General features: G+C 45.9%; 1 protein-coding gene across 3 annotated transcripts in view; it reads right to left on the reverse strand.

The window, feature by feature from the left end:
- Nucleotides 1-25,229, reverse strand: part of ABLIM1 (actin binding LIM protein 1) — a 318,451-nt gene that overhangs the window by 10,719 nt on the left and 282,503 nt on the right. For 2 of the 3 annotated variants that reach the window (XM_056120594.1, XM_056120593.1), the window contains exons 12-19: nucleotides 23,262-23,391; nucleotides 20,996-21,112; nucleotides 12,780-12,884; nucleotides 11,031-11,078; nucleotides 7,999-8,145; nucleotides 4,999-5,090; nucleotides 2,967-3,072; nucleotides 195-259 (exon numbers count right to left, since the gene is read on the reverse strand). In XM_056120594.1, coding sequence (XP_055976569.1) covers nucleotides 195-259; nucleotides 2,967-3,072; nucleotides 4,999-5,090; nucleotides 7,999-8,145; nucleotides 11,031-11,078; nucleotides 12,780-12,884; nucleotides 20,996-21,112; nucleotides 23,262-23,391 — 810 coding nt within the window. The remainder of the gene's footprint in view (nucleotides 1-194; nucleotides 260-2,966; nucleotides 3,073-4,998; nucleotides 5,091-7,998; nucleotides 8,146-11,030; nucleotides 11,079-12,779; nucleotides 12,885-20,995; nucleotides 21,113-23,261; nucleotides 23,392-25,229) is intronic. The other variant, XM_056120595.1, reaches the window with a different exon arrangement.

Below are 25,229 nucleotides of genomic sequence, written 5' to 3' on the forward strand. Positions count from 1 at the left end.
CTGCTGTACTATCACTTCGGCCCCAATTTCTGCTTTCTTTCAAGAGAAATCTTCAATTTTGCCAGTAACTCAAAGCACTTTGGGGGATTACAACGCTTATCCTAGCCTGTGCTGAGCTCCGACTGTGAGACCTACTCAGGCACTATGTCAGGACAGTGGACAGGTCAGGTCTAGAGGAATGGAGAAAGCCTCACCCGGTGAAGCCCGTTTCTTCCATAGCCTGGGAGAGATGAGGTCTTCGATGTCAGAACATGTGAAGCTGAAGGAGAAAAAGGCCAACAAGCAAGTGTTAGCAAATCAGAAGCTTAAGTCCTTATAAAATTGACAAGGCCGCTTGATATGTATAGAGAAGATATAGAAAGAAAACAAACCAGTTTTGGATTCAAGTGTTCAGAGAACGCTACCCATGTTTGGGGTACAGGTCAGGGGTAGCAGTGTTCCTGCTAAGGAAAAGGGCAGGTATCTGGAGCTAATGCTTCCACAATTTTGATATACAGCTAAAAGCTTGGAAGGTTTATTTCTCTGAATTCTCAGTACGATCCTAGTAACACCAATAACATAGACATTTGACAGAACAAATACGGGCTAAAAGAAGTGATGCCTCTCGACCGAGGTCATTTAGCCTGGAAAGCGCTAAGCAACGATTTGGCCCTAGCTGGGAAGACAGTGGCTTCTCACTGGCACAATCAGTTACCAACGGTCTCCTGGCTGACCACAGCTGGACTCACGGGAGGCCTGGGTTAGAGCCTACTGTCCAGTAATGACACACACACCTCAGAAGGTCCTGCAGTCTGGATGGAGCAGATCCAGGTTTAATCTGGCTTTGTAACCTGGAGTGATAGCACAACGGTAGGGCCGTTTGCCTTGACCCGAGTTCGATTCCTCTGCCCCTCTTGGAGAGCCCTGCAAGCTCCTAAGAATATCTAGCCCGCATGGCAAAGCCTGACACGCTCCCCATGACATATTCCATATGCCAAACACAGTAACAACAAGTCTCACAATATTACTGGGCCCGCTGGAGCAAATTGAAGAAGAGAGAACAGTGCTACCGTGCTACAGTGTAACCTAGAACCTTTGCAGTTTTGGGTATTGGATTTCATCCTTACATGTCTTCCTTCCTTGAGCTGAGATATCCTTAAATAACTGACTAGAGAATTAGGACAAATTCTGATGTCTAGAGTGCCATCCGACCCAAGGTGCATGCTGGTGAGGCACCAAGGAGAGGTGGCAGGACATTCAGTCAAGAGTGAACGCTGGGGGTCAAAGAGATAGTACGGTGGGCAGAGTGCTTGCCTTGCACATGGTCTGCCTGGGTTAGCTCCCTAATAAGCCTGTGCCCTGCCAGGAGTGATTCCTGAGCACAGAGCCAGGAGTAAGTGCTGAGTAACACTGGATGTGGCCCCAAAACAAACTAAAAATAAGAGTGGACTGTGGACTGGAGAGATAATACAGTGGGGAAGGTGGTTGCCTTCATGTGGCCAGTCCCAGTTGGACCCCCAGCACCACACATGGTCCCATAGTACCAGCTGGAGTGACCCCTGAGCACAGAGCCAGGAGTAAGCCTGAAGCAAACCCTGGTGTGGCCCAACACCCTCCCTCAACCCTCCAAAACAAAACAAAACAAAACAAAAAACCAACAAAACAACCCCCAAAACAAACAAAAAACTGTATTCTGGGATTGTACTTGGACTCCTCAGACCTTGTTTGAAATTGGGAAGTGATTTAGACCACTTATTCCTGCCTCCTGGCTTACAAAAACAGATGATGATGAGAAAAGTTAAAGCATAATAATCTATATAATAAAACGATAATTCTATATCATCACAAAAATACAGTGGTAAGAGTCTATTTCAGTGGTCTGCGCTGTCACTGTCCTGTCACTGTTCTCCCGTTGTTCACTGATTTGCTCGAGCGGGGCCCAGTAACGTCTCCATTGTGACACTTGCTACTGTGTTTGGCATCATATCGAATACATCAAGGATAGCTTGCCAGGCTTTGCTATGTGGGCGAGATACTCTCAGTAGCTTGCCGGGCTCTTGAGAGGGGTGGAGAAATCGAACCCGGGTCGGCTGGGTCAGCTGCGTGCAAGGCAAACGCCCTACCACTGTGATAAAATAATGATTTAAAGTTAAATATTAAAATAAAATGTTACAGTGTATAAACACTAATCACATATTAAAAGGAAGCTTTTGAAGAGAAGTTATTCAGACTAGGAATCTCTTGCAGGTTACAAGAATTAGCTTGTAAAAAAAAAAACACACACAAGCAGGAGAAATTACACTGAAGGACCAATACAGCTATATATATAATATATGTAGGTATATATGTCCTCCAAAGGTGTCAAAATACTAGCTTTCAGTTCTTCTGCATTTGTTCCTGTAAAAGCATGTTGCTTAGAAAATGCTCTCCACAATTTCTGGAATTTAGAAGCATCCTATTTGAAAGATTTCCTGGAGGCTGGAGCAATAGCACAGCAGGTAGGGCCTTTGCCTTGCATGCCACTGACCCGGGTTCGATTCCCAGCATCCCATATGGTCCCCTGAGCACCTCCAGGGGTAATTCCTGAGTGCAGAGCCAGGAGTGACCCCTGTGAATCGCTGGGTGTGACCCAAAAAGAAAAAAAAGAAGAAAGATTTCCTTTCTGTTGCTGCTGAGAAAATATTCTAAAAGGCAGCTCTTGCTCAGGAGCTGAGCCATCTTCATGGCTCTTGAGATGCTCCGAGGGAGAGGTGGAGAGTTCCCACCTACCAGCAGGCAGGAGACACACACTTAAGGAAAGATCCTGAGAGGCTCATCAGGAAGCTGAGTAGGCAGGAAGTGAGCTTCTCCCACTTCCTCTCTGGTAGAACACTCTGCAGGTCTCTCCAGAAAAGGCTCAGCATTTCCCGGGACGGTCAAGGCGGGTTCCTGGGAGGCAGGAGGGGAGCGCGCCCCTGGGGAAGACTGCAGGTCTGCTGCTGGCTCACCTGAGTTGATGGGAGAATCGTAGCGACTGGCTGAGAGAGACGCCCTTTCCCGGCTCTCCTTCTCCATCTCTTCTTTCAGGATCAACTGCCCCAGGCCTGAGTTGAGCTATAGTCACAGAGAAGAGAGCAAGGAAGGTGAAGCTGTGACCTGTAGCGTCTACTCATTCTCAAAAGGAGAGTTTGGGGTATCTGTAGCTACAGCGCCTGATGGTTCATGAGGGTCTGGGGTAGGGTTTGGAGTCTGAACCCTTCTCAACCATTTCAATGTTGTTAAGCATATTCCCCACCTGAAGGATGTTCTCCCATCTAGTTCCACCCATAAAAGTGCTAGCAAGTAATCTCAGGTGGTGTGTGTTAATTGTTCTTTGGGGCAAAACCTGTTGGTCTTGGAAGGACCACATAGGTATTGAACCTGCATGCAATGGAAGCAGCCCGCCCATCGTCTCTCTGGTCCTGCATGCGAATTTTTGGTATGGGAAGGGGAGACTGGAGACCTTCACAAAGTCTCTTCACAAAGAAACGATGTCAGTGGGTTTTTAATCATTAGAAAACCCAGATGGGTGTGGAAGGTGTCAAAAGGTTAAAAATTATAAATTATGTTGATTTATTTTTTAAAAAAATCCATGTACACTAAAAGGTAAAGGCCCTCCCGTTGTTCATCGATTTGCTCGAGCGGGCCCAGTAACGTCTCCATTGGAGACTTTGTTGTTACTGTGTTTGGCATCTCGAATACGTCACGGGGAGCTTGCCAGGCTCTGCCGTGCGGGCGAGATACTCTCAGTAGCTTGCTGGGCTCTCCGAGAGGGGCGGAGGAATCGAACTCGGGTCGGCCATGTTGGCTGCGTGCAAGGCAAACACCCTACCACTGTGCTATCGCTCCAGCCCTTTCCATATACACTAATTATATAGATTTTAGAAACATAGCACAGCAAAGCTTGGCAAGCTACTCATGATGTGTTCGATATGCCAAACACAGTAACAACAAGGTCTCACAATGGAGACATTACTGGGCACGCTCGAGAAAACTGATGAACAACGGGAGGACAGTGACAGTGACAGTGACAAGATGAAATCATCATCTGCCAGAGATAAACATGACGTACCCCACCCAGCGTATATTTTTCTGTACAAATATTACACAAAAACTGGGATCACTCTACAAATGCAACCTTGTTTCCTTCCTCTCCACGGAGCCAGTTCCACTAAAATTTCTGTATGACTAAGTGTCTTAAGGGAAAAGGTCACGAATTCAGCAATGCCTTCTTGGTAAGAACTTCAGTTTCTGGGCTCTCTTGACCCCACGCCATAATTGGCTGTTGTATGTTGGTCTTCTGAGGGGCTACAAAAGAGAGCTCTTTTGCTAGAGACTGGCATAGAACCAGGATTTCCCTGGGGGAGTCTGTTTTATCCCCTCTCCTTGGGCCGGGTACACACTGATGAAGTCCCGAGCCCTGAGACAGGACTTGGAGAAATGTTCAACTCAAGGGCATTTGTTTGGCAGCACTGTTAAGAGGGTGGTAAGTATAACCTTATAACTAAGTAAGGGTGCTTGCCTTAGCTGTCCTTGGACAAGGAGAGTTTGGGGGGGGCTATATTTTGGGGGATGCTTGGAATTTACACTTTGTGTTCAGGAATCATTCCTGGTGGGCTCGGGGACCATTTGGGATGCCTGAGTTTGAACTTGGGTTGGCCATGCACAAGGCAAATGCCCTCCATGTCGTACTGTCCCTCCAGCCTCTCCTTGAGCATCTTCCCAATGTCACTAGCTCACACACACCTGTTTGGGCTCCTACAGTCTCTGTTGCCAAGAGCCCACAGTCCGGGGCCCCTGACCTGTCCCCAGGTTATCTCCTTCAGAGCTCCCTCAATTCTGAGCCTTAGTAGAGTCAGCAGATAATGAGAGGGTCATCATGTATGACTGAGCTGACTCCTAGCCTTGATGTCAGGGGCCACCCCCTGCTCCTCATGATGGCTTGCTCATAGGAGTTATTAAAACCACAACACAACCCACCAAATGGACCAATGGACTCACCTTCATTAGCTGCTCCTCTTGAAGCTGCCGGCGTCTCAGAAGTTCCTCCTCGTCTTCCTCTCTGCCACTAGATCTGCGTCTCATATCAGCTCCTAATTTCATAGCAAAGACAACTTCTCACATTAGCCTCCCTGAGGCCAAGGCATCTGAAGCACCAAGGGCCCCAAGTGTCAGCCTAGCCCAGTCATGGCAGGGTGGTGGTGGTGGTGGTGGTGGTGGTGTCTCTTCGATTACTGAGCTACACAAGAGAAGAAAGGGCCTTCCATGGAGTCAGCACTCTGGGTGACTCCCAAGGCAATGGGTCTGCGTGATGAGCTGATTCAATGTGAGATCCAGTAAGTTAGAAATTTTGGCTTCCCAACCAACAACGGTCTGTGCAAACAGAACTGTCATCGCATTGGTCTAACTCAACTCACTGGCCACTGGTCAAAGCTCTGTGACATGGGCATCAACAGTCATCACTTTCTCTTTTGGGGGAAGGGCATACCCAGCGATGCTCAGGCGTTACTCCTAGCTGTGCACTCAGGAATTACTCCTGGCTAAGGGTTAGGGAGACCATGGGGGTGGTGGAGATCAAACCTGGGTCAGGTATGTGCCAAGACAAATGTCTGACTTGCTGTACCATCTCTTCAGCCCCTACACTCATTACTTTCTTGATGATCTTCAAGTAGAGGAGAAACCAAATTTACTTAGCATGTACATTGCCACACAGCTAAGAAGTCTTATTTGTCATTCTCTTCCCAAATCTTCTCCTATTTTTTTTTCCTATTCTGAATATCCAGATGTCATCAGATGATTACCCTGACTTCAACCTATAATTTATCCACAGGCATGTTTGGGATTTTTCTTTTAGGGAATAATCCCTTTGCTGCTGCTTCTTCTTCTTTAATCCTTTGAAAAATGCCCCTGAAAACATGTTTATCCTAATGGGCTAAAAAAAACAGGGATAAGTCAGCTGAAAGTTATTGACTTTGGTCTAATAATGCTAATACTGTACAATTTTTAAGATTTTTAAAATATTTTTTCTTGTTTTGCTTGTTCTTTTAAAAGTTGTTGTTTGTTTGTATTTTTAAAAATTATTTATTTAGCTTTTTGGGTCACACCCAGCGATGCACAGGGGTTACTCCTGGCTCTGCACTCAGGAATTACTCCTGGCAGTGCTCAGGGGACCATATGGGATTCTGGGAGTCAAATCTGGGTTGGCCACATGCAGGGCAAACACCCTACCCGCTGTGCTATTGCTCCAGCCCCCTTGTTTGTATTTTTTTTTTTGCTTTTTGGGTCACACCTGGCAATGCACGGGGTTACTCCTGGCTCTGCACTCAGGAGTTACTCCTGGCGGTGCTCAGGGGACCATATGGGATGCTGGGAATTGAACCCGGGTCGGCCGCATGCAAGGCAAATGCCCTACCCGCTGTGCTATCTCTTCAGCCCCCCTTGTTTGTATTTTTAAGATTCTAATTAAAGAGGAGATGAAGAGCAGAAAGTGAGAATGGTTGAAAATAAAGATAACTATTGTTTTTCCTAATTACTTGCATCAATCTGGTTGGGGGAGGAAAGCAGGAAATCTTGCTAATCTAATCAAAACATGGTTTGACTAATAGTCTCAATTTTTAATATTGGTCTGTAACTTTTCTTTATTTTGGAATATGAAAGTGCTTCCAACTATAGTGATGGTTTCAGCAACTAGCATAATTGCTGCTCCTGTTCCCCTAAAGTTCAGTTGCTGTGAAGTCCCCAGGTCATATGACTGGAACTTCAAACCTCAAGGGTCTCAAGAGGTGCCAGCAGGGACACAGTTGGCAGGGGGAATGATGCCTGAATCTTGAAATCAAGAATGTCCCTGGGGATTTTCTTTCCTAAGTCTACATTCATCAAAAATAAATAGGCATTGAGGATGGAGGCATAGTACCGTAGGTAGGGCTCTTGCATAGCATGCAGCGAACCTAGGTTCAATCCTGGTGTCCCATATGGTCCTTTGATCTTATCAGGAGTGATCCCTGAGCACAGAGTCAGGAGTAAGCCCTTATCACCACTGGTTGTAGCCCAACTGCTGTCCTACCTCCAACAAAAACAGGCACAAGTTTGCATGGAGGATATAAATCTCAAGTCAACTCCATAGATGACTGAATACTCAGGCATCCTGGATCAAGCCAGCATTCCCTTAACTAGGTCTGTAACAATAAATCCCTTCAAAGCCCACTTATATTGTTTCTTCTTCTAAAAGGTATCTAAAAAGCTGATGAGACCTAGCATAATGAAGAAGACTGGGAGGTTTCAGAAAATTAAAGTCATTAAATGGGGAAACAGGCATAAGACTCGGTAGCATGATCTTTGTAAAGCTGACACTTTGGTATTAGCGTCTGGGTTTGCTAATACCACTTTTTAGGCCAAGTGATCCCACCACGGACAAAAAAAAGGGTCAAGACACAGACACCACCTAAAGCATAAATTTGTGGTTTAAAGAAAAGTGTGCAAACAGCTCCAATGTGACATTTTCAGCACAGAATTCATGGCGATGGTAGATGGAACAGCATGTCACTAAGTAAGATCTTAGTGCACCCGTGTCTCGGCAGTGGCCCTTCTTTAGTAAGGAGAAGGTGATTTTGCCAGGAAAGTGAAAGTGTTTCCACAGAGTGAAGACTGGTTAAGAGAGTTGGAATTCCCACCCAGAAAGTCAGAAACAGATGGAACTGCCGGAAGTCATACTTCTATAGTCAAGCGACCCACCAGCTCTGTTGATGGAGAGCCTGCAGTGACCTGATTCAAGAATCACAGTATCTGCAAGAGTCAGATCCATCGCCATCTCACAGGTGGGGTTTCACAACTCTGAAGCATCTGGCACATAACATAACTCTTTGCTTCCTTCTCTTTGCTCTGTTGCCACCTCCTTTCCCTAGTGTCTTTAAGATAAGGACACACTGTCTCACATCTTTCTAGCATTTCACTGCCAGAGCTCCTGGCATTCGTCCACGGAGCTGAGCTGCAAGGGTTGCGTACCTACGGCAGCCAGAGACGGAGGGCCGGGCCAGTGATCCGTCTCAATCTTTGGTATCTCGCTGGGGTCTGGAGCCTGCGCTGCTGGGAACTTGGAAAACTTGATGATGTCTTCTGAAGACTTGCTCTGGGCTGCCAAGGCAGCTGCATCTAGGTGGGAACCAGGGGGAGCTTAGCTCTTGGTCTGCAAGGTCCTGCTGGTCCAAGCCCATTTATACAGCTTCTTTGTTCTCTGAGACCTAGGGACCACTTAGAGCATCCTCTGCCCGTCAACTCAGAAGCTTTGTCTCCATTTGTCTATATCTGAAAATCCTTCTTCTCGAGCTTGCTGGCAACATGTGACTATTCAAATTAACACAGGAAAATAAGGCCCCTTCCCCTCCCCCAAATAAATACAACTGAAATCCAGTTCCTCAGTCACACCTGCCACATTGCAAGTACTCGGAAGCCACATGGGGTGAGTGGCTGCTGTACTGGACAGCATGGGGAAAGGACATCACCATTACTCCCTCGGGGCCCACTCTTCTACAGCAACTGGAAAGCCAAGTTAGTAATTTGAAATCGATGAGCTACAAGCAGGATGCTGTTATTCGGCTATGTGTTAATCTTAAGAGTGCTAGCTGCCTTTGAATCTTTGTGGCATCTTGGCCACAGATATATTTGCTCCAGTTCACTTCAACACATCCCTGGAGTTCCAGGAGAAATGGAAAAGGGGGAAAAAATCTATTCTTAGCCTGCGGGAACTAAGCCTGAGCCAGGTCTGGGCCCTCACTGTTCTGTTTATGGGACTGCATGGAAGATGAGTCACCCAGCTTTGCAACCCAAGGCAGGCAAGAGCAGCATTAGTTCAGTGTTGGTCAAGGTTCCAGGGTCACTGGCTTAAAGCCCCAAATCTAATCAAAGACCGAGCAGAGCCAAGCAAGTATATCAATCATGCTTGATTCTGACTCATTGGTCTGGGATGTTACTAAGCATTCTGAAATACCTTAGTTTTGCTTCAAAACAAACTTTACTCCTCCCTGGGGTCAAAAAATTTTAAATCTCCAAATAACTTTTTGAATCTGCATTATAATTGTATTACATTATTATTATTAGTAGTAGTAGTAGTAGTATTAGTAGTAGCATTCTGGGCTCTAAGTATTTTTCAGAGTCTTGTCCTGCTTAAGTGGACCAAGCAAAGTCAACCAGCAGTAAGGGGTAAAGTCTTGTCCAGGGCATGGGACATGTGACTCTAAATCTCTAACCTCATGGGAGAAAAAATTCTTCTTGGAAAACATTGCATACTATGCTTTCTTCTGGAAGAAAAGCAAAATGCACCAGTGCATTAAAGACTGAGTAGTTCTGCATTTTATATCTGTATGAAAAAAAGATACGACTTTATGTCCAGCATTTTTATAATGTATCTGTTTGGGGAATAATGTCTTTTTCTCTTGCAGTGAACTGCTGCCTTGCAGAAGGTTCAGGGCCCTTGTTATTTTGATTGTGCTTTTCTTAATTACAAGAGATTGAGAGAAAGTAAATTCAAAATAAACTTCATTCAAGTAAGCTAATGAATGAAGCTTCATTCAAGTAAGCTAATCTATTCCCCCAAATAACATTATACAATGTAAAATTTTAATTATTTGATTATTTTTATTTAGAGAGGAAGGACTAGAGTTTTGTTTTGTTTTTATCTCCATAAACTGCTCAACCAAAAGAAGGGACTCTTAGTTTTTTGGGTTTTTTTTTTTTTCAAAAGCATGACTTCAAACAGTACTTACGCATTAGAATTGATGAAGTCAGTAAACATTCACATGTTAATGAGTGGGTGAGAAGACATTAAACCATAAAAAAACAAACAAAAACAATGTTAACAAACTTAAAGAGCAAGCATGTGATGTAAAAGAAAGGACACCAAAGAAGCGAAGCAAATCATAGTTCTAAAGCCATCACAATAGACATTCTCCTTCCCACCCCCTAGACCTTTGGCCTAAAAGTTTTTCCTTGGGCATCTTCAGCTTTTGCTTTGCACTGGATCCTAAACCTTAAAGGATTCATTTGTATAGGATGGATTCACAAGGCAGCCTCAAATGTCCAGGCACAATTTGTGCATCATTTTACGAGACTACCTGATCTCAACTTTCTATCTGATCTGTCTGATCACAGAGGATATATGATTTTACAGCAAGTAATGCAGTTTTCTAGGTGAAAAAAATTATATTCCCAGAGAAGAAAAACACAACTATAAATTGCACCTGCAGGAGACTTAGGAATTCGAGAGTCTTGCTGGCTACATACACTGGATTTTGACAGATAAGAAACTGTCCAGCCAGGTACGGGCAGAGCTGGGGCCAACGCAAGGACCTTAGTTTGGGAGGAGTTTCCTGTCCACTCCACCCCAGGGCACTCCAGCCCCCTAAGAAATTTGGGGTACATTGATGGAGACTCAGTCAAATTATTGTCTCTGGGTGGTTCCTCTTACTAGTTTTTTTTGGGGGGGGTCACACCCAGCGATGCACAGGGGTTACTCCTGGCTCATGCACTCAGGAATTACTCCTGGTGGTGCTCGGGGGACCATATGGGATGCTGGGAATCGAACCTGGGTGGGCCATCTGCAAGGCAAAAACCCTACCCGCTGTGCTATAGCTCTAGCCCCCTCTTACTAGTTTTAATTAAGCAAAACTTGAGGGCCAGCTTATAATCAAAATTACAAGAGGCTAGTTAAATTAACTGATGGCCGAAAGTTGGAAAACAAAAATTCCCAAACCCAGACTTGTTAGAGTAACTATCAATTACAGTGGAAGTAGCCCCGGCCTTTTCCCATGTCTGAAGTGGCAGCTGGGTGGACGAGCAACGTCCTAATTAGAGCTAAGTGCTCCCCATCTAGGAGCCCCGATGTTCGCCACTGGCATCTGAGGAGGCCCGAAGCAGCCCCTGAGGCTGGAGGCTCCAGTGTGAGCCTTCAAAACAGTAGCCCCGAAGCCTTTCAGAGGACAGCAAAGAGAAGTCAGCAGCGCCTGCCGCTTCAAAGTCACGCGGAAGGAAGCGGGTTTTACCATGCTGCTTGTAGATGGGCGGCTTCCGGTAGATGTTGACCCCTTCATCTGTGGAAATGAAAAGCAGAGGTATGTGAGTACGGGGACCGGTCCAGCGATGGCATCCACAGACCACCCGAGGGACAAACCGAACCGAAGACTCTCCAAGAGACACAAACCAGCACAATTGTTGGCTTCTGTATTACAAAGACGGAGGCTACTGGAGGGAATCGTACAGAGATGACTACAGACAAATGACATGGAACCCTTTGTAATACGTGGGAAGGCGGACGGAGATGTACTTCAGTCATGGGCCGCTTACTTCAAGTACACACATCGCTTGAAGGGAAGTGATGAGAGGAGGGAAGGCAGGCAGTGGAGAACTCAAGGTGGGAGGTGGAGGGAGGGTGGGGAAAGACATAACCAGTTTGGGGGGAGAGTCCCCAAATTGTTTCCTCTGGAAATTGAGCTCCCAGCCGACACTGGAAGCTCAATTTCCTTTTCAACCAATGAGTGTCACGGGGGAAGCAATGTAGTCAGACTAACAGCTGAAACAGAGGAACACCTCATGGACCAGGTCTGCCTGACGCACGAACCAGGATGTTCAACAAACCTGACTTGCCAGGGCCAGATTTTCCAAAAAGGGAAAAAAAAAAAAAAAAAAAAAAGAAACCAGGTGCCAAATCTGAGTCCTGTCTTAGACAGGACCCTGTTTGATCACGTGACCATTTCACTTGGCCTGCAAATATACCAGGACATTTCCAAAGGGCTGCTGCCCCTGAGTCCTCTGGACACTCATTGCTTCTCGGTGAGGTGTTCTTAGGGTGACAGACTCGTCCATGGACAAAACAAAACGATTTTCAAGGCTCAGAGAAACTTGAAAAGAGGCAGTCATCCTCCCTTAGCGGTGTCAACCCCTAACTTGAACATGGAACTTTCCTGAGTTCTGTATCAGTTCAGCTTAGGAGGCAGAAGGAAAAAATTAAGTGCTGACAAGCTCCAACTATGCAGCATGTTCGCAGAGTGAGTGATTTCATCCAACAACTCTCCATGGCTACCAGAAGCACAACAACGTCCTTCCAGTGGAAAAAGAGTACCATGACCTCAGATGGTGATGACCTCTGATGGCCAAGCTGGTCCTCACACACTGAGCTGACTCGAAACAGAAAGATCTCTGTGGGTTCTCACTGTTCCAGTTTTTCCAAGGGGCAAAATCCTCTCTGCATGGTGACAGCAAATGTTTATGGCTCCAGAGCGAAGCTGCGACATCCAACCTAAATTGCAAGATAGTTCTGTAGGCTTTGGGCATGGCTGGAGAACTTGGCCTCTGCAGGAAGACCGATCATGAATCTGGTTTTATACCCTGTGGTTCGGTCGTTAAGAGAAAATAACGAAATTGCCAGCAGGATTCATTGTCAGTGGCACCAAACCACGGCATGATGATAAGGAAGCTCGACTTATACAGGTAAAATGAAAATTCTATGCAGAACCAACCCAAGCCAATTCAACCCTCAGAACCTGACCTTTCTGCTCCCTTCTAAAAATAAAAGAAATAAAAACTTGGAGAAGCCTGAGTATGCTCAATACCATCCTGGCTTTTCACATGCAAAACTTTCAAAAAGGCCTTTGGGGTCCGATCCTGCAATTTAGGATTTGTCAACCATGTGCGTCTCAATTTAAAGAGCATGAGGAATGGAGACAAGACACGGGAAACAAGGCTACATTCTACACTGGGACAGACACCAAGACATAGACCGTGTCAGCTCCTACCTGGAACATGGAAATGTTTAGGGGCCTGAGCGTAAGTTGGAGTGAGAGGGCGGCTGTCTGGCCGGTAAAAGAGAGGGGAGTTCCGGCCGCTGGATGGCTCATTGCCTCCAAATGAGAAGAATGGAGAAAACAAAAATAAGAAAATAGGAGAGCAAGAAGGCAAACCAAGCCAGCATAACCAAAAACCCAAGACAACAAACCGGAAGGAAGAGCATCCAATAAAAAAGAGAGAGAGAGAGAGAAATAAAAGAAACAAACTCAATTCATCCACTCAGCTGGCGCAGGGGAGGTAATAAATGAAATGCCATTACATTTATTTTTTACGGTTTAGTTTTCCAAAAAGAGTAGATGTGAGTTCCAGTAGAACCAGGTGGAAGCAGGTAGCAGGAGGTTGCGTCATTCCAAGGGCATGCAGCTGGGGCTTGAGCTAGCAGCAAACCGGTTGGGTAGAAAGTACGGGAAGAGGAATGCAAAGTCACTTGCTAATAATTCAGGGTCAACGGTCAGGTCAGGTCAGATGATTAACTCCCAAGCAGCTAACGGGGTGGGAGTTGGGCAAACCCAAATGCAATCACTTCCAGGCAGATGGCAGGCTTGCAACTGGAATGGATGTCTCTGAATTTTGGAAGACTCAGTCTGGGAACCCAGTCCTGTGTCTTAGCAGTGCTCTGGCTGTAGCATAGCTTCCTGGTTCCTCGTTCTGAAATACCGCCACCAGTGAGATCCCTCCTGCGGGAGAGGGTGGCACCAATTTTGACCACTCTCCAGCACTCTCTTCAAAGAGAAGGGCCCCCTGGATCCACCAAGGATACCTTCAAATTGCCATGGTGTTGTGGGCTCCCAGGAACACAGGCCATTCTCTGACTCTGGTTTTTTGAGAACTACTGAAATGTGTTAGAATTGACTTGGGCATTGAGGTGTATTTTCACGAGGGGTTGAACTGCCTAGAGACGCGGGGGCTGAAATATTGTCAGGAAGGAAGAGGAAGAAAAGTTGGGGGACACGGCAGCCATAGGACTGGGCTGTGGTTGGACAGCAGGGGGTTCTTGGAGGAGAGAATGGGGAGGCGGCTGAGAAGGATTGTTGGGGTTTGGTGGCGAAAGCCTGGAGGGACACTTTAGCCACCATCATTCCCATCAGACCAGATTATTGAGAGGCTGATGCAAAATGGGGAAAACATGAGCAATTGCACTAAATTGCCCTACCCTACCACCCCATCCCAACTTGTCAGAAACCAAGAATATGCCGGAAAATGCAGTGCTACCAAAGGTGAATGAATTGGCCCCATGATTACTTGTGTTGAGACGTTACTGGGCCCGCTCGAGCAAATCGATGATCAACGGGAGGGCCTTTACTTTACTTTACTTTTACTTTACTGACCTGGAAGTGCCCTTTAAATATTCTGCGCACAAGTCCCTTATCAAATCTATGATTTGCTTATTCTGTGGTTCTTTCCTCTTCTTTGTAGTGTCCTTGCAGTAAAGAAAGATTTACATTTTGGTAAAGGCCAATTTCTCTACCCCTCAGCGTTAACAACTTTTTTTTTTTTTTTTGCTTTGTAAGTCACACCTGGTGATGCACAGAGGTTACTCCTGGCTCTGCACTCAGGAATTACTGAATTATTCCTGGCGGTGCTCAGGGGACCATATGGGATGCTGGGAATTGAACCCGGGCTGGCCACGTGCAGGACAAATGCCCTACCTGCTGTGCTATGGCTCCAGCCCCTAAAGCAGCTCTTTTGAAAATAAAGCAAGGGTCAATTAAATTTTTCAGTCTTGTAGAAGTTGAGCTGTAATTGACAAATAGTCTTACGTTCACTTTAACTGCACAAGAACCAATTGCTTTAAGTGAGTTAAGCTGCTCTAACTCTGGTCAACAAAGTAGGAAAGTTGTCAAATTGCTGAAGTTTTAAAACATCAGGCTTTCAGAGTTTAAATTTCTCAGTATATCTGTAGGTGACTAAAGCACAGATTAATTGCCAATGGACAGTAGCATCATCCAAGTACAAAGTCTGCGTTGGTTTCCTCTTGAATATAAAGTTTGGCTACTGTGTCCCTCATTTATTTTTCCCTCAAGAGCCATCTGATCACTAGCTTTCAAGGTACCTAATGTACACTTAACTGTTTCAGTCTAATATCAGCTCCTATAAATGATGATGCTTCACCCCAAATGGCTCGTCCATTAACTGAATTGTTCTATCATTTACTATCACTCTTCCAAAGATAAATAACCATCTCCTTCTTATCTGGCAAAGGGAGTGAAGAACACAGGCAGAGGCACACAGCAAGACTTGGTTCACACATGTAGAGGGGAATCCTGTTTCTTCCAGAGGCTAATAAGAACTTGGTCTCCTGCATTCGGGTTTCGGCAATGGGTGAACGATGTCAACTAACTCCATTAGTTCAGCATGGGCCTGACAGAGCACCACTGCCGGCCCGACCAAGTCCAGGAAGCTGGAGGTTGACTGGTAGCAAAGCCCTCAGAGTGGTACCTACTTTCAGGAACTTTCCATTGGAGTTGCTAACCCAGTAGCCCCAATTTCACTGTTTCACCTCAGAAGAATTCTTGACTCCCATAACAGCTCTTTTGGGCCTTACTAGAGAAGCATCCCTGGTAATATGCAATTTCTTCTGAAGACTCTTCCTCTTGTATCCTGATCCTCCCAGCTCAGTTGCTCTGAACCTACATTCACTTCCTTGTCCTTCTCACGAACCATTCTGACTTGTAGAACACCCCAAATTCCAGGCTGTGTCCCCATGGGTTCTGTTTATGCCACTCAACCGTATGAAATGCCACTACATTTATTTTTATTGTCAGTCAATATTATGCACACCCAAGGGTATTTGTATATTAGGGCCACACAGGCTTAAGGATTATAATTAGTATTTTAACAAACTTTCTCTCATCAAGAGGCTTCGTTGGGTGAGTGGAGGCAGAAACCATTACTTCTGGAGAATATCTGCTCTCTAAGCTGCATGAATTCTCCACATCAGAATTCTGACTAAATAGTGTTTCCAGTGGTATACTTCTTTATTTCACTGCATACCTTACACCTCCATTGACTTTTTAAGTTGCTAGAAAAAAACACCCAACTGTGCACTATGTTCAACTCTTCATGAATTTAACTCTACACTCATTTCAAACCTCCCACGAAGACATTCGAAACACCAGTCAGAGAGAGAGATTCAGCAACACACCCACCTAAGTGATTCTACACACTGCAGTTTCCACAAGTCTGAGGCTCACTGGGAATAAGGTCTCAGAATATAAAATGGCACTAGGCATTGCATTATTAGCCAACAAAATATGAATGGCACTAAAATGCTATCTTTTAAAGAACAAGAAAAATTTGAACTTATCCTATTTTTTCATTCTATCCTAGAAGGAAATAACTCACACAGGCCAAAAAGGTTATTTTTGTGCAGAATTTACTACTTAAGTATTAAATAAAGTAGGAGGTGAGATATCCTAGATGGAATACGTTATTGTCATGATTACTATTATTATTAACATCATAGATATGATTTTAGAGTTTAAACATTATATTAACATATAATATTGTATCTATCAGACTCATGTTTTTGTTCCTTTCAAAAAAGTCATCATATTGGTTTATTCCTACTTATTAGTGATCTTAGCTACTATGGTGAGAAGTTAACAATTGACTCTTAAACAACATGAGGTTGTACTTACATGAGATACTTGTCTATCTGCAGGTTCTAATTCACAGATTCAGCCAACTATCGTTTGACTCAATCAGTGAATACAAAACCATCACTATGGGGAGTCAACTGGAAGGGGTTCCACCATCCTTGAACTTGGGTATCCAAGGAAGTGGGGGTACTGAAACCAATGCCCTGGGGATACTAAGGGATGACAGAGGCTAAGTTTTGGGGGAAGTCAAAAGTGAAAAAGAATTTTTCATCAGCACCAAGGTCTGTTACCCTCAAACCTGAATGGTTCAAGGGTCAGCTTCACACATATATTTCTTGGACTTCTTGCTTTCAGCATCTTCTTGTCAACCTAACAAGCTGTGTTTCCACTCTCTAGAAAATTGGGCTGGAGCGATAGCACAGCAGGTAGGGCGTTCGCCTTACAAGTGGCCAAGATGGCCGACCCGAGTTCGATTCCTCCGCCCCTCTCGGAGAGCCCGGCAAGCTACCGAGAGTATTCGATATGCCAGACACAGTAACAACAAAGTCTCCAATGGAGACGTTACTGGGCCCGCTCGAGCAAATCGACGATCAACGGGAGGGCCTTTACCTTTTACCTTTTAGAAAATTGTTCATTTGTAAGCTGCTCATTGTCCTTCATGAAGTACATTAAGTTTGTTTCACTTTCATTGATCCTTTTCGTATCCTGTGTACCTAACGGACAAATTCTAGGTCAAGTAAATCTAAATGGCTGTGCATGTGCATGTGTCTGCTGGGGGAATGTGCTAGAACACTGCTTAGCCTTCTAGATTCTCAGTCCAACTGTTGCAGAGATAAAGGAATACTTTAAGTGAAACGGAAAAGTTGGCAGCACTGAGGATTTCATGAGAGCACTTCTTTTTTTCTTTCCTTTCCTTTCTTTCTTTTTTTTTCTTTTTTCTTTTTTTTTCTTTTTTCTTTTTGGGTCACACCTGGTGATGCTCAGGGGTTAGTCCTGGCTCTGCACTCAGGAATTGCTCCTGGCGGTTACTCAGGGGAACATATGGGATGCCGGAGACCAAATCCAGGTCGGCTGCATGCAAGGCAAACACCGTACCTCTGTGCTTTCGCTCTGACCCATCATGAGAGCACTTCTAAATTACCAGTTCTTGTCTAACATTTCAGAAAAAGGGTTCCCTCAACAAGTATTAACTACTTACTATGGCAAATTGGGGAATGTCCTTGCAGAGAGACTTAATATATGTAGCCCTGCCATTCACAAATTCAACGAATACTTCTCAGACACACATAATGCAGAGACTTCACAGTATTTCAAAGAGGAAGGAAAGAAACTCAGCAAACACTGCACAAAGTCCAGGACAGAGCAAACACAGCTTTTCCCAAGCTCTAGGCATGCACTTGTCCAAATGGCCCAACAGTGACACACTCAGAATGAACTATACACTCAGACAGAATGAGCTGCAGAGAAGGTCAGAGATCGGAAATAAAGCATGCCAGGAGACATGGCGGGCGTTACAGGAAGTGGATGGGAAGCCAATGAGACAGAGAAACAGCTGGTGAAGCACATCGGAGTTTCAGAGCATGCAGGAAGCCTCAGCGTAAAGAGCCCAGGGGCTCAGCCACATGCACCAGAAATAAGGACCAGGAAGTGGACTTGGGCGAGGGGAGGCTGGACTGCTGGCTGCTACTGCAGCAGGGGCCCCGCCTGAGACAGACATCCAACCCTGGGGTCCTCAAGCTCCCCGGATTACATTTGCTTTAAAAAAAAAGGGAACTCCTTTGAGATGATAAGCTTCAAGATAAAAAGCACATGTGACATTGAAGGGCCTTGAAAACCCTGGGAGATGGGTCTTGTGTGAAGGAGATCGTCAAGGGGCTTCTCAAATGGTCCTAAGTCTCATCTGTGCAGAAATTTCCAAGTGCTGGAGAGACCATCCACATAAATGAACAAGTGCTATTCAAAATAATTAAGAAATAATTCCATGGAGAATCAACATCTAGCCACTCAACTACAGTAGATTCTTAAAGTAATACCTTTAATAGGTAAAGACTCCATGATTTTTCTCATAGCAAAAAAAAAAATTATCGATTGAACATCTGCTTGTTACAGACATCATATTTCCTATGAATAAACAAGTCTTAAGAGTGAATTTGGGGTTGCACTAGTCCCTCCTGGCTTACCGCTGCTTATCAGTTAAACACGGGCCATTTGTGTCTAAAGCTTTACATTCAGACCAAGTGTCCTGCTCCGGTCTTAATAAAGATCATCAGGCACCTGGAGAAATGGTCCTTTCTTTGATCTCTATTATTTCCAGTCAGGGAAAAGGGAATGTTGCTGAATCTTGTCTTTTAAATGACTATCCATTGCACTCTGTCTGTCCTGGCCTCAGGAAGAATGGCATTTTCTTTTCTTTCCTTTCTTCTTCTTCTTTTTTTTTCTTTTTGGGTCACACCTGGTGATGCTCAGGGATTACTCCTGGCTCTGCATTCAGGACTTACTCCTGGAGGTGTTCAGGGGACCATATGGGATGCCAAGAATCGAACCTGGGTCAGCTGCGTGCAAGGCAAACACCCTCCTTGCTTAGAATCGCTCTGGCCCTGAGAATGGCATTTTCAAGCTACAAAGAAGTGGAAAAGTTCAGCAATGAAGTTCATGCCTCACATACTTAAGACTCCAAGCTGGATCCCTGGCTGCCACTTTAGAGTCTGTGAACCTTGTAACGGTCAGCATCCTCAGGGATGCTGAGATGACATGACAAAGAACAGTGCTCGCCCTCACTCACCCCTATCGTTGAACCAATCTTGGGACTAAGCCCACCATCCCAGGGGCCACCTCCAGCATGGGACAGGGACACTACTGGAATGCGGGAGTCCGTCTACCCACAAGACTCCCTCCAGACTCAGCTCTGGTAGGGCTGGTTATGTTGGGGTATGTTATCTGCATATGCTTCATATTGATTTACAAAAGGCACATGGTTCTGTCATTCTACAAAATGCATCTCTTCTGAAAGATGAAACGTATAGAAATCACGAGGCAGCTCACGTTCTCATGGATCAAAAACATAACTTCTCTGGCGTATCAGAAGCGAGCACAGCTTAACTGGGCCAAGGCGGGTTTTCTATATAACGTCTCTTTAAAAATACATCTCCCAAGTTTTTCTCAAAATTTCTCCCGGGTCTATAAATATTCTCCAAAATGGCCTCTTGGCTTCTAGCTAGTCAGAGCGTTTTTCTTCCATCCCCATGACTGACTGACAAGAATCATTTAAAATAATCTGCCAGGAATTTTGGAAAGTGCTGTGCCTAACTGAACAAGATAGATTTCTCTGGCCAATCGTAAGTGGTGTGTGTCTTCAACAAGCATGTCAGCAAGAATATTTTTGTGGCTTGGAAAGCACTAGAACAGCACAGTTATTTATGCAATAACGGCAGTTGTGAGTGTGGTCCATCTATATTTTAGGAGCCCCTTGCTCTAAAATCCAAAGGAGCACTGAGGAAAAGTCTTATGTCGGTCAATCATGACAGTGGTGTTAAACGGACTCACTCTGAGGTCACTGGCCAGTGATGTCTATAGCTTGGGGCATGGTCAGAATCCTTAAGTCTTTGTTTGTTTGTTTGTTTTGCTTTTTGGGTCATACCTGGCGTTGCACAGGGGTTACTCCTGGCTCATGCACTCAGGAATTTATCCTGGCAGTGCTCAGGGGACCATATGGGATGCTGGGAATCGAATCCGGGTTGGTCACGTGCGAGGCAAATGCCCTACCCTCTGTGCTATCGCTCCAGCCCCCAAGTCTGTTTTAAGACCCGTGACATCTCTGCTTGTTGGCTGATCCCTCCTGCTACTATTTTCATTGTCTGATTTGGTTCCAATCCAAGCCCCAGACTGAATCTAGTATTTATTTTGGTTTCTGGTCCCTTTTTAAGTCCTTTGGGGGCTTTTGTCACCCTTAAGGGGGACAGGAATGAGAGGAGACTGAACAGGGATGTGGGGGTGAGGGATATTGTGGGGGGCAGACAGGTGGGGCAGGAACAGAATACAGAGAGCACTGCCCCTCTCGCCCATGACTCAAATGAAATGCCCTCTAAGAAGCGCAAGCTACATAGCATGGCCCACGTGTTGCAAAACTAAGGTGGTCTCTCTACCCCCATGTCCGATGAATTTGGGATTTTCATCACACAATTTTCCCTCCGGCTGACACAAATCCCATACCAAATCCAGGAAAAGGCACACCCCATCTATATATTATATTTTGCTTTTGGCACGGGGCAGGAAAAACAAAATCATAATATATGTTTGTGCTCTCCGCTGACCAGCTCGCCACTCTTGGGGGGACCTGCAGCGTACTTCCTGTTTCTTCCAGTCCTTAGAAATGACACGTTTCTCCCAACGGGAGGTGCGATGCCAGTTCTAAGAGGCGGCCGGGCGTGGTGACGACACACGCAGGCATGCGGAGAGGCCGGAAGCGTGGGGCCGCGTCCTTGGAGCTACACCTTATTAGCCTGGCCCCGCTGCTAATAGGGCTCTGCGCGGCTGGGCGCTGCCTCGCAAGTCTGCCTCCTTACCTTTGATATGGGGGATGAAGTGGTGTCGGAAGGGGGAGTTGGGGCGGGAGTCGCTGTGGGAGCTGGGACTGCTGGTGCGCAGGTGGGACAGCCTTTGCACACCAGGAGACAACAGCTCTGCGCGGCCAGAGCCCGGGGCAGGGCGGGCAGAAACAGAAAAGAAGAACAGAAATTAACCGGGAGCAGGGACAACATTCGGGGGTGGGTGGGGTGGCAAGGAAAACGCATTAGTGAGGCATCTGGAAAGGGAGGGAGGAGAAAGGGTTAAGAGCATCCCTACTGGGGTTAGGCCACGGGGGTCAGGCTGCAGGGTCAGGTCCAGGGGTGGGGGTGGGGAGTCCGGGTGGGAAGAGCCACTCTCTGAGGATGAATGGCTTTGGTGAGAAGGACTTTGGTGTGTTGGACCTTCCATCGGAGTAAGTCCAGGCCCCCTTGAGACAGGAGGGGGTGGGGGCGCGTCTTTTCGACTTAAAAATAAGCTGTTTTGAGTCAGGCACCTCGGAACTGCTTATTCCAAAATGACCATCCATCGTTTCAAGCACCCGGCAAAGTGACCTGTCTAGGAGAGGCTCAGACGTGAGATTCGGTGGCCGACTTCCCCCGCCGGTTGGTACTCTGCTTTTTGCCTCTGCAGGAATTGCCGCTTAAGTAAGACCCTGAGCCCAATAGGGGCAGTGCTGGGCACGGGGAGGCCTTGTTCTCGCAGGGGGAGAGCCACAGCTGGTCCCTCCCATCCCACCCAGACCTCGGGCAGGCTGAGCCTGCCCTGGGCCGCCCCCAAGGCAGGAGAGGTCAGTGAGAGGGGCTGGATTCTAACTGTGTCGCTGTTAACAGGCCCTGCCTGCTTCATTGGCTTGGGGAGACCTCAGAACACAGTAAGAAGGCCCAGCAAGGGGCGACAGAAAGCTCCTGTTCTGTGTGGGGGAGAAGCATGGGGTCTGAGAACAGCAGTGTCGCTAAAGGTCAGGGCACCCTAGGGGGAACTGGCCAGAAGGCCACTCTCCAGGGCTCCATAGAGTCAATCCAGACACGGCCTTTCAGGGAGAAAAGGTTGCTGGCTGACCACCCCCGCACTATTCAGGGGTCTGGGGGGACCCTGCGTCACTCTGACAAGGTCAGGCCTAGGGTCTCAGTGACCTTGGCATAAACCATTCTGCAGAGGTGGCAATATAAAGGGGTTCTTGTGAGCAAGACAGAGCGGGGCTTAAGTCGGGCCCCAGGTCTGGTCCTGGATAAAATGCATCCAGCTGTGCATGGAAACAGCGGGCAGACACAATCTGCAAACTCACAGACGGCAACTCAACGGATACAGAGGCGACAGTCATGGGCCTGGAGAACACAGGACTTCCTGGGAGAGTCAAGTGGTGAGGCTTGAGCTTTCTACTGAGCTTAAATCTAGGGTTTGTGAGAGAAGACAGTAGCCTACGGACGTTGGCTCATTTCTTGGGCTTCACTGTTCCACTGACACATGAACGGGTTTGTTCTTATCACCACTCAAGCCTGAAGTCTTCCTTTGTGAAGCTCCTACTCAGGGCACCCCAGTTCTGGGCTGGGTCTACCCATGTTTCCGACTCCACAGACTCGTCCTACCAATGGGGACCTAATGGGGCTGCAGAGAATGGTCACCCCAGGTCCATTACTCTATCACTCATGTCTGTGGTGTTTTTGTTTTGCAAGTACGATTCAAAAGCAGAGGATTGGAAAGGAGCTTAGAAAAGTTATCCAACACAACCCTGAGGCTGAATCTAGTCCTTGCTTCTCCAAAGTACGAACTGTCCACGCATACTGCGTAAAGCCCAGGTCTGAATAAGGAACACCCTAGACACTCATCTGCAGTGGCCAGCCCTGACACACACATCAGAATCTTTTCTGTTGGAGATCTTCATTTCAACTTCAGGAGGATGAGATTTTCTTCAAGTCTAAACCAAAAATCTTCCTTGCCTTCAGTATTGGAATCATGACTGGATCAGAAGAAAACTTTCTAGTGAATTTGCCATTAAAATGCAATTATTCAATCCATTATAATAAACAGAACCGTACAATGACATGTTTTCAGAAAAGAGACCACACAAAACAGAGTTGGAGATGAACTTTCCATTTTTTCCTCTCCTGGGAGAGGGATAGGGCTTTTTGAATATGAATTTTCCCTTTCTTTTTTTCATGGGAGACTGGTGGAGGGGGTGGGGGGTGGGGAGTGATGCTTTGCAGCCAGCGCTCAGGGGTGAGGGGAGTCACACAGCACCCGCCCCCAAACCGCTGCTCTTACCAGGTCTGTGAAAATGCTGGGGTGAGCGAGAGGTGGTCGGAGTGTAACTGTGGCGGCTGTACACGGGGGAGTTGATGGAGCCCTGGCTCGTAGACCGATGGATCATCCGATCCCGGATGTCCTGGTACCCCTGGGAAATAAAGAGGGAGAAAGTGTGAGACCCAGACCTACATTAGGGCAATCGCTACGTTTGAGAATCAAAGTTGCACAAAAGCTACGCAGAGATCAGTGGGTCCACTCGGGGTGCCTGCATCAGAGGCCCTGGGGACATATTCGGACAAATGCACATTGAACAAAATGTTCAAGCATTTTGGCAATATGTTCCTTTCCCTGAATTTTTAAGGCATGCAAACTGCAAGCACCCACACTGAGCACTCTGGGAAAGTTTAATTCCTGGGATTGTTTTTTTCTCGTTTACTTCCAGTTTTGTTTCATCAGATCTGCATCAGAAGAAATCATGTTATCTCCCTTCCCTGTGACTATAAAATGTTACAGAATGTTCCAAGCAGGCCAGAGCCCGGCGTGTAGGCAGTACAGTGCAGCTTTTTAGAACCAGCTCCTGACCCTAATCTCCCTTTCACTGACCAATGTCACAATGTCTGTGACATTGGCCTGGTGACATTTTATACTAATTTTCCAGAAGGAAGAATTGGTGAGGGACTCAAGCCTAGTAATTCTATTTCGCTATAGGAAAAGATCTTTAAAAATGTTTAAGTGGAAAAATCGACTGACCGATATAATACTAGCATTAATAAACATAAAACTTTGTTATTAAATGATCAATGAACTGGGAAACAGTTATGCCATTATGGATATTATCTCAGTGGGATACATCAGCATACCAAGAGTTAACTCTACAAAAGAATCTATTATGTTTTTAAGTACAAAAATAACACACTCAAATGAAACACACAAGTCTTTAAAGAATTAGGAGAGTATAAGGAATGCTTTACATTTTGGGAATTTGTCATCCTGTGAAGTTTCTACAATTGTAATAAAACAAGAGTCTGAAGGATTCCGACAAATGACTCAATGACACCCTCAGTAACCATGGCTATATAAAATGTGGGAGAAAATGGCAAAGAGGGGTCCAGGTACTTGCTTTACATGCAGCTGACCCAGTTTGATCCCTGGCACCCCATCTGGCCCTCTGAGCCCTGCCAGAAGTGATCTCTGAGCACAGCTGGTATTCCACCCCCCCTCAAAAAGAAAGAAAGGAAAAAAGAGGGAAAGAAAGAAAGAAAGAAGAAAGAAAAAGGAAAAAAACCAAAGAAACAAAGAAAGAAAAAGAAAAAAGAAAGGAAAAAGAAAGAAAGAAGAAAAGAAAGAAAGAAAGAAAGAAAGAGGCAAAGAAACTTTGGTTTGGGTTTTATCCTTGTTGGCCTAACAATACATTAATTAACACCACCAAAGTAAAAAGACCCAAAATATATCTTAACCTTACAATTGATCAATAATAACTTAAAGAGTAAATGACAGAATATCCAAGGAAATGAATTATTCCTAAGTGTTTAGTCACGGACCATCAGAGTGCGATGCGGTTTGCTATCTCAAATTAGAGGGATGATCTGGGATCAGTCGGATTTTATGTGTAATACCCAGAAAGCTGCTTGGTGCAAGGCTACAGGTTGATTTTAGAATCAAATGTTAGGTAGGGGATACACCCAACCCCATAGGTGCTGGCACCCTGGGTGAAATTAAATGAAATTGGTGAAATGAAAGGAATTATCAAATGTGAAACTGTGAAATGAAAGGAACTGTAAAATCGTGTGAAGCACAGGGACTCTTGGTCAACCCTAACAGCTACAATGAAGTAGCGTGTGGGCCAGATAGACCTTGGTTGGACCACCCTCAGATTTGAGGGCTCTGAGTTCCAATCTCAAAGTACCCCTCCAGGGAAAACAGCTAAGGTCTCTGGTGGTTCACACGGGGTGGAGTTGCCTCAAACCAAGAATCTACTGAAACCGG

This window comes from Sorex fumeus, unplaced genomic scaffold (assembly GCF_029834395.1).
Source record: "Sorex fumeus unplaced genomic scaffold, SorFum_2.1 ptg000043l, whole genome shotgun sequence".
Classification (NCBI taxonomy): domain Eukaryota; kingdom Metazoa; phylum Chordata; class Mammalia; order Eulipotyphla; family Soricidae; genus Sorex; species Sorex fumeus.